This window comes from Neolamprologus brichardi, chromosome 7 (genome assembly GCF_056152115.1).
Source record: "Neolamprologus brichardi isolate AB-2024 chromosome 7, ASM5615211v1, whole genome shotgun sequence".
Classification (NCBI taxonomy): Eukaryota; Metazoa; Chordata; class Actinopteri; order Cichliformes; family Cichlidae; genus Neolamprologus; species Neolamprologus brichardi.
In genome coordinates, this window is record NC_142110.1 from 50,013,496 (window position 1) to 50,022,360 (window position 8,865).

General features: G+C 41.4%; 2 protein-coding genes across 10 annotated transcripts in view; one reads left to right on the top strand and one right to left on the bottom strand.

Moving 5' to 3' along the window:
• LOC102788428 (putative E3 ubiquitin-protein ligase HERC1) overlaps positions 1 to 5,089 on the bottom strand; it is a 40,121-nt gene extending 35,032 nt beyond the window's left edge. For 6 of the 9 annotated variants that reach the window (XM_087843776.1, XM_035907022.2, XM_006789072.2 and 3 more), the window contains exons 1-4: positions 5,004 to 5,089; positions 1,630 to 2,638; positions 547 to 642; positions 269 to 451 (exon numbers count right to left, since the gene is read on the bottom strand). In XM_087843776.1, coding sequence (XP_087699902.1) covers positions 269 to 451; positions 547 to 642; positions 1,630 to 2,607 — 1,257 coding nt within the window. In that variant the 5' untranslated portion in view covers positions 2,608 to 2,638; positions 5,004 to 5,089. Of the gene's footprint in view, positions 1 to 268; positions 452 to 546; positions 643 to 1,629; positions 2,639 to 3,108; positions 3,210 to 4,204; positions 4,290 to 5,003 lie in introns of those variants that run through there. The other 3 variants (XM_006789070.3, XM_006789071.3, XM_035907021.2) reach the window with 3 other exon arrangements.
• A 1,181-nt stretch (positions 5,090 to 6,270) lies between these two features.
• esm1 (endothelial cell-specific molecule 1) lies at positions 6,271 to 7,667 on the top strand. Its single transcript, XM_006789069.3, has 3 exons — positions 6,271 to 6,697; positions 6,985 to 7,128; positions 7,314 to 7,667. Exons 1-3 carry the CDS (start codon positions 6,391 to 6,393, stop codon positions 7,406 to 7,408), a joined length of 546 nt encoding a protein of 181 aa, XP_006789132.1. The 5' UTR covers positions 6,271 to 6,390; the 3' UTR covers positions 7,409 to 7,667.
• Positions 7,668 to 8,865: the final 1,198 nt, after the last annotated feature.

An 8,865-nucleotide genomic window follows, 5' to 3' on the forward strand; every position in this document is an offset into this window, starting at 1 on the left:
ACAACACATTCAATACAGCACTCAAATCAAAGACAGCATTTTCACCTGTTTTATTTGGAATTTTTGTTTTGGTAGCACAGTTGGGATTTTTAACATCTGTAACCATTTTTTAAAAAGACAAAACCCACCTCAAGTGTGAGGCATGTGGAAAATCTATTAATACCACCACAAAATTAGAGATTATCAAGTGTAAAAACTTCAATAAATAATAGGAACATTAATTATTTCACTGAATTAGTTTAAGCCCTACCCTTGTGGCTTGTCATACCATTTGGGCATCACTGAAGCCCTGCGTCAGTTTTGGCAGCAGGATTTTCTCCAGTGTCCCCTCTGCCAGCTGATGGCTGCTGTTGCTGCCCCACACATACACCATGACTGTATTGCTCTCAGTGCCGGGAGCAGCTGCATCCGTGCTACATGAGCACAGGCAGTAGGACGCTAGGTTACAAATCTGTCGGCGTAGAGAGAAGCCTTTCAGGTCAGTTACTGTAAACGGCCATGAATTCTTAATAGTGTCGATATGCATGTCAATTAGACTTCACTCACCTCTTCAAATAAGCAGAGAGCTGCCTGGGAGAGTCGACAATGTCCATCTGCATCCTTCTTAAGCACCTGAGTATTGACGGGATCGCCACGAAAACCCTGGAAATAAATAGTTGTTGTTGATCCTTCAGCATAGTACGTTTTCACTTTAATCTGACATTCAGTGTATGTAAATGTTGCATGCAGATTTGGATTTATAACTAAATGAACTTGTTTTTGCAGTCTGTTGTTTTCGGTACCAAATATTTCAAAACCTGATGTATCAGAAGGAAAAACATTTCTCTCCTTAAGAACAGCGACATGCCACAGCATGATCAAACAGAGACTGAAGACAAGCAGGCAACAACATAGCTCTTTGTAGGCTCACTAGTGAGTGGAGAAAGCAGCAGGCTGTGTTCAACTTTTATTTGTCTCACTAGAAACAAATGAGCAATCTTCATCTTTTACACTCATCAGCCACTTTGTTAGATAAGGCCAATTAAATGTAATTCAGCCTAGCAGCACCAGCTATGACTCCAATACTTAGACTGAATTTGACCACCTCTACGTGATAAATAATGTGCAATAGAATGAAGTCGTTGGCAACGGCCATCTCTGGTTGCCATTTGTACAGAAATATTACAAAGCTGATTAACCTGCTAAAGGATGATTCAATGTGCATATCTATAGAGGACAGCAAGGCTGACTCAATCCTAATCCTTATCTGCACATTAACCCATCTACAAGCTTCAATGACACACTTCATTTCTGAAAAGGACAGCCTACAGAAGCATGAACGTGAAAAGCCATTTTCCTACTTTAGAGACAATGGGGCTTTTATCAGTATGTTCATGAAAGGCTGTGAAAGTTACCAAAAATAAACGCATGAAGCAACCATGGCTCTAATTCAAATCACTCTGAAAGTGGAACAGAGCCACAGCATGTGAACTGATTGTACTTAAACTTCTGTAAACTAATATGTCCAATATATCACATGATTGCAGGACAAATCTATCTCAAGCAATTAAAGAAATACCATCAGTGACCGAGTGTAACATTAAAAAAGTACGATTACTCCAAAGACTGATATGAAAACAAGTCGCATACCGAATATTGCCTCATTTGGAGAAGAGTTTGATGGATGACATCAAAGCCCACACCGGCTGACTGCTGGGAGCTCAGTGAGGAGGAGGAGGAGGAAGACAGTGTAGGGGTGGAAGAGGACATAGAAGCAGCCAAGGCTACCTCCACCCACTCTAGCAGAAACTTCAGGGAGCCTCTCTGCATGGCCAGGCCGAGCAGCAGCTCCAGCGCCAGCCTACGACCAATCGGGTCTGCGCCACCGTTCCCGCTGCTCACCGATGTCTTCTTCAGGAAGTCAGCCACCTGTGCCAGGCAGTCCAGACCCACTGACGGGATCTTATTCTCATTAGCCAGAGAGAGTGGTGGCAGCGAAGTCAGGACAGAGGACGCTGTGTTGAGCACATCGTTGCAAAGCACAGACTCTGGATGAATAGAAGCTGCGTATCTCCAGTTCTGCTGCAGTAGCGAGAAGAGCAGACTCAAGCCAGTCCTGACACCCATTTCTATTAGAACATCTGTACCCGACTTGATTTTGGATGCTCCCCCTGGTAGGAAAGGCTCTGAGGCCGGCTCAATTTGCCCACATTCAGTTCCGCTGTCTTTGGAGTGGGAGGGCAGCTGCACACGGAATTTGTCATGGTATTTGCTGTGAAGTGCATAGTAGATCCTCTGTAGAACTACCAGCCTGTGGTGGAGACCCAGGGTGTAGGAGGTTTGCGTCAGCACGCGGTGAGCCAGCCATCGCTGGCTACGAAGCAGGGAGGACAGGTACTCTTCCTTCTCCGCAGATGCACTGGACTCACATTCGAAGTCCGGAAGGCGTGGGCCTGCGAGTTCTTGAACAGGTTGGGCGAGGGTCACCACTTCCTTGTTATGAAGGAGCTTATCGTAGAGCGCGGCAGCACCATGCCTCCTGGCTGTCTGCAGGCTGTCCTCTGCCGCCCAGGAGCTATTGAAGTGCTCCTGCCACTTTAGCAACACATGGGTCTGACAAGGCACCATGTCTGAGCATTATCTATACTCTGATGTATACCTAAAAAAAAAAAAAAAAAAAAAACATCAAAAGAGAGGATGAGGCTTAAAGAAAGTCTAAGATAGAAAATTCACACATATCCACTCCAGTACAGATTAACACAAAGAATTGCACATCTCTCTTCATCACAAATTTACAGGCAACATTTGCTGCAGAAAGCCAGTGTTCTGATGCGTTTTCCTGCCAAGTGCATTCAGTGTGAAGGTGTCGGGTTTCTCCTTAGCGTCGGCACTTGTCCAACATACACTACATCCAGGATATTGCCATAGGCCCGGTGGGTATCACTGAAATAGGTCAGCTCACCCTATGATGGCAGCTAACTAGCACACCCACACTAATGAGGAGGGTGTGTTTGTCTTACAAGTTATTACGTCACAAAGCACAAAGGGATGCAATACAAAATAGCACATGTCAAATTTAAATTCATAATTCATTCATTTAAAGTTGGTTCCCTAACCCCACATCCTCACCTAGTGATCTGCTGCATTTTTGTTGGCTTTCCAACCAAAATAAGAGCGTGTCTGTTTCTGTCGACTGGAAATGATGCATCTCCAGCCAAGCAGCTTTCCAGCTAGTGGGGAAAATAATGATTTTACTCATAATATTTTGCAGATAATCAGACACCAGCTGGTTAACTGTATCCACCCCCTTGAAAGTCATTACATTCATAACAGAAACTAAGCCACAACAGTCCTTGTAACGGTCACAATACGAAGGTCATATTCATAGCACTAGTAGGCACGACATTCCCCTGAAACACTGCTTACGCACACTCATCTTAAATATTCTAAAGCAGGTTAACCAGTAGACCTGATACCCCCTCGTACATTTACTGTATTATTTTTTAAACATTTTAAACATACATGAACTAATACTTCTAGTTAATGGTGAACAAAACAGTGATATTAGCCATCTTGAGTACCATTATGTTGATTATTGGATGACCCTACAGGTTCTAACTGTACCAAAACAAGCAGGTATTAATAAAATCAGTTTAACTAACGGTTGCTCAACATGTGAGCACACAAATTTATCCATAGTCCATAGTCCTGTCACAGACTCTCATTTCTCTTGCTGTCCCTGAGGCCCATGGGGCTATATAGTTTCCACTTTGGCCAAAAATAACAGCAGGCATTGATATAGTAGTGAGCTCCATGGTCAGACGACAACAAGAAACTGCCAGCAGTGTAAGACGCAACCATCACACACTGCAGACCGTTTGGTATTTAAGGATATCAACGTTCAGGACACGTTGTGAATTTAGTTCTCTGTTCTCATTCCAAGCAGCTTATTTCAGACTTTAGTCAGCAAATGTCAATCTACATTATCTAGAGTATCTAGAGTATACACACAACACACTTCTTCCATCCCTGATTGTCTAGAACGGATAATAGTTTGGGTCCCAATTGGTTAAAATGAAAACAAAGGCTCAATAAACCTACATAGTTTGTTGGTTTTTCCCGACATAAAAATCTTTTTTAATGTAATCTGTATTTAAGACTACATTTTTGTGCACGGTAGCTGAGCATAAATCCACAAGAAAATAATCAAGACTTTAAACGCAACCTCCTTCACACTGACTGCTGGATGAGGTGAGCTGACACTAGGACGCCCTTTCGGCACGATGGGGTTTGGAAGTTGTCGAGAATGAGCTGGAGGAAGTTGCAGAAAGGGACGTTTGGGCTGCTGTTGCCAGGACAACCCCGATCACTAAAAGCATAATGAATACTTGAATGACTGTTAATCAAAACCAGGACTGGATAACAAAGGAAATTTGTTCACCATAATACAAGCTAACGGTTAAAAATAAAAGAATTTTTTTATTATAATTATTATTATTACTATCATCATTAATAATAATAATAATAATAATAATAATAATAATAATTCTAGCATAAATGACTTGGGCACCCACGCTTATGACAACCCGGTAGGACATTTAGTATTTAGATTAACAGCATGACACAGTCCTGCGGGCTGGCTTCTCACTTTAAAGCTTATATCAACATTTAGTACCGTTACCGCTATGTGGCTCACGTCTCTCTGGTTTATTGTTACATAGTAGCTACCGACCTGCACCAATAAAAACACCGGCAAACGTGAAGCACAGATTCCGCCGTGTCATTCACAAACACCGGTAACATTATTCTGCGTCTGCGGTGACAGCTGAGCTAACGCTGGCTGCAGTGCAGTTGCTAGTCTGCTCCATGGCTGTCAAAACCCGACCAAGCCCCTCCACTTGGTGCCTGTCAGCTCCCGGTAAAATAAACCCCCGCGTGGGTCGCTAACGTCGTAAAGGTAATTTTAAAATGAAAAGTGCTCGGGAGACATATAAGACACATTGACAGTAAATGTTTTGCGTTACCTGCTGTGTCCCAGTGAGGTCTCCCTTGGACGCAAATATCATCATCAACCTTCTCCTCGCTCCCCTTCTTCTTCTTCGGACGACTTTTAATCGCCGATGGCAGCCGGTGTTTGGTCGACGTATTACCGCCACCGTGTGTCTCGGAGCGAAGCTCATTAACGTCACTAACACCTTTGAGTTTTTGTTAAAAAAAAAAAAAAATCTGCATGGCCAGAGAAAAAGTCAAAGTGGATAAACAAGAGACAGGCTGTAGCCACATTGAATTCCCCAAACCACAGCTGTAGCAAAAATAATTATACCCCATTAAACCGCTCTAAAAAAAAATCGTATTATAAATTATAGAAGTTTTATAAAGATACAATACTTACAGGAAATATGCACTTAATAGTATTAATTAGGCAAAATGAAAATTATTAAGAAACACAGACGAATGATCCTCTGAAACTTTGTTGCATTATGAGAAATGTAGGATCTGTATAGACCCTGGGGCTAGGAACCAGGTTAATTCCTTCTCACGTTTCATTTCTGTTCTCCTGAGTCGCTTATGTCTAGTATCTTGTAATGATTGCTACTCTTGATGTCCAATAATAGTATTTTTCCAGCCTTACTTAGGTTAAACGAAAATAGAAACGTAAGGATCTCTTTTTAACTTAAAAAAAATAACAAGGGAGCAAAGATTTGTCATCAGAATCGTTTCAATTTCCCCTTTTCTTACTATAAAAGTCAACAATATTAATGCAGTAAATTTAACAAGGAGCTAAACATTATTGTAAATTTATATGAATTTATTTTTGAAAGCATTTCCTCTGTGATTTCAGGTGCACATAAAATTCACTGCAATCTGAATTCAAGAAACTAATTTGCGTGTGTTGTGGGTACTAAAAAGACGTATCTCCAATTGTGTAACATGTTAACGAATAAGAGTTCTCACACAGCTAGGCCCAGTAACTAGCACAAAAATAAAGTTGAATCAGTGGCGACAAACCTAATGCAATCGGACCTCTGGGGGTTCCCACTCAGACAAAAACAAACCAAACTAAACGTGTGACATCAGTTCACACGAATTTCAATTCCTGGATGGCAGTCCAGAGTTAATCCCACTTCCAAGCCGGATTTCTAAAAAAAAAAAAAGGGACTGACAAAACTGACTGACAAAAAAAGGGGGGGGGGGGGATAACAACACCGGAATGAGGAAATTGACGAGAGCAAGCCATGTGCAAAACAAAGTTGTTCATTGCAGATAACCATGCAACCTGATGAACCACAGGTCACTCCGCTTAAGTCTCGCAGAGGTGCTCAGCTTCTCTAGTCTCACCAGGACACTCATCCAAAAGACAGCATCACCCCTTTCAAGCTTTCGGCTCATTCCGCTTCTTCCCGTGCAGTGATGTTTTTTCTGCTTATCACAGTGTCGTGTTCACTCGTGGTGCATGATGCTGAGGCATGGAGCGCCAGTGTGAAGTACGCGGTGAACTGCCCCGACAGATGCACGGCGGAGCGGTGTGGCGGGACGCAGCGGTGCTCTCGGACGGTCCTGGATGACTGCGGCTGTTGCCAGGTCTGTGCAGCCGGCAGAGGGGAGCACTGCTACCGCACAGTGTCGGGGATGCACGGAGTGAAGTGCGGACCGGGATTATTCTGCGAGTTCTACAAGGATGAAGACGACTATGGAGACGAATATGGAATTTGCAAAGGTATTTTCTCATTAAATAACCTTAAAAAATCTGGGAGCTGTTTGTGCATGCTGCAGTTTGATAACACTGATGTTACTGCACCAAACCCAGTATCCATTTATGTTATTACAGCCTTTACCCAAGGTTTTAGAAATTCTCCCAAATAACAGCACACATCTGTGAGCATATGCAGATGCGGACATCCTTGCTGAATATTTAACTTGATGATCATACCTTGTATAATCTGAGACTTGCAGTTTATGCTGTAGCAATATCCACTAAATAATAAATGTTTTCTTTCTTTACAGACTGTCTGTATGGAACCTATGGGGTTGAGTGCCGTAAGACCTGCAACTGCAAGGGAGGCATATGTGACAGAGAGACCGGAGCTTGTCTCACCCTCACCTTCTTTGCCAAAATCGCCAGCAAGCTTAAGAATGAACCACAAGCAGGTAAAGGAGAAATATTATTTTCATTTAAAGTTAAAGGTTTGAAGCCTTTGTGTAATTAGTAATAACTTCTCTATGGGCTAGTAGAAGTTGAATGTCTTGCCAAGTGGACTAAATTAAAATTCTGAATATGATGTATCACTTGCATGAGCTGAAAGGCTAATGGTCTCCTTTACTTATATTCTCAGGGACTGAGGTGGGCTCGGGAGAAGTGAACGCTGTGCAGAACACAGATCAGAACACAAACAGATCCACTGCTCCAAAGCGGCTCAACCCTCGCTGACAAGTGCTGACAAGACTGAATCTATTCAGTGTAAATGTAGCATTAACTTATAAATTAACTGAAAGATATATTTTATTAGAATACATCAGATAACAAATGAAAAAAAAAGAAAGAAAGAAAGAAAAAACACTTTGTTACAGCTTTTGGAGTTTTTAGTTGGTTTGCTTGGTTTTTGTTTGACACCATTATCTTTTCTAATGAAATATGCAGACTATGTTATTCTTTCCAGATCTTTCTTTGTTCCTCAATAAATTAATGAAAATGACCCTGCAGTCTCTTCCCATTAGCTTCAGTGTCATTTAGAGTGCCTTTGTTTGTCAAAGTTGAACTGTACAATGATCCAAAATGGGCATTATCATACACAACACCGGGTGTGGTAGAGAATGCTTTTGCAATTAAACCAAAGTTATCACTTAAGGTTATCATTTAATTGCCTAATTTAGTAATACATATTTTGCCTTGGTTGTTAAATCAAGCCAGACACGAAACACCGAGTGGGTATGTTGTAAAAGCATTAATTATTGCATGGTAATTAACATATTGTGCAGTTGTAGATTAAACTAATTAAATATAAAGGACAAATAAGCCCATAAATAAGTGGAATCCATTCATGTTGTTAACTGTAAGTACATTGTGCAAGGCGACAGAGTTGTTTGGACACAGCAGATTAATCACTGTAAGCCAGAAGCCTCTCCAGGCTTTGCTTGGCTGTGTGCTTTATCGCCATGTTACTGCAGCAGGGAGCTCTGCCATTTCTTCATATACCTCTGGGTTTTTCTCTTTTTGCAGTAGGCTGGGTTCCACCAGAAAAAAAACTCCACAAACCAAGACATCATTTTTTATCTCAGATGAGCATTCTCCTTATTCCCAGAGTATGTTTGTGTGTAGAAAATTTACTGTCCAGAGATAGTTGTAAATTTGGACCAAAGTGTCCCACAGATAGAAAACCTTGGCATTTATTTAAGGGAGGGAAAGGGGTCTTTTGAGCAGTGCAAAAATATTAAGAAGTCTGATGAGAAGTGCATATTTTGAGCAGAAGGAATTCCTGCCAGTGTGGTTTCCCATGATGATGTGACATGATGTATCCAAACACAGGAGCAAAAATGGATTTTATTGCTGAGACTTTTTACAGACATCTTTGACTTCACATTTTTTGGGTGCCCTAGTTTCTTAGCTTTCAAAAATGGGAAAATATGCTTTTTTCCCATGCAGAACACAACTCTCAATCAGTGAAAAATGTTTTAATCCAAAAAAGAAAAACTGGAGGAGGAAAGAGAGAGGATTCAAAGAAGGAAGGTTTCTAAGTCTATGTGATGCAGGACACAGACTTTTAGTTTTGTAACAAAAACAAGAAAAGCAAACATTATAATATGGTTTATTTACTGGATTTTCTTCTCCACTTCACCCATCGGTTTCTTTAAACACCAGAGAAGATAGACACAAATTTTAAGTCAGTG

Coding starts and splice junctions, on each gene's coding strand:
- esm1 (XM_006789069.3), top strand. CDS start 6,391: ATGTTTTTTCTGCTTATCACAGTGTCGTGTTCACTCGTGGTGCATGAT. Junction 6,698..6,984: donor CGAATATGGAATTTGCAAAG/GTATTTTCTCAT, acceptor CTTTCTTTACAG/ACTGTCTGTATGGAACCTAT. Junction 7,129..7,313: donor TAAGAATGAACCACAAGCAG/GTAAAGGAGAAA, acceptor TTATATTCTCAG/GGACTGAGGTGGGCTCGGGA.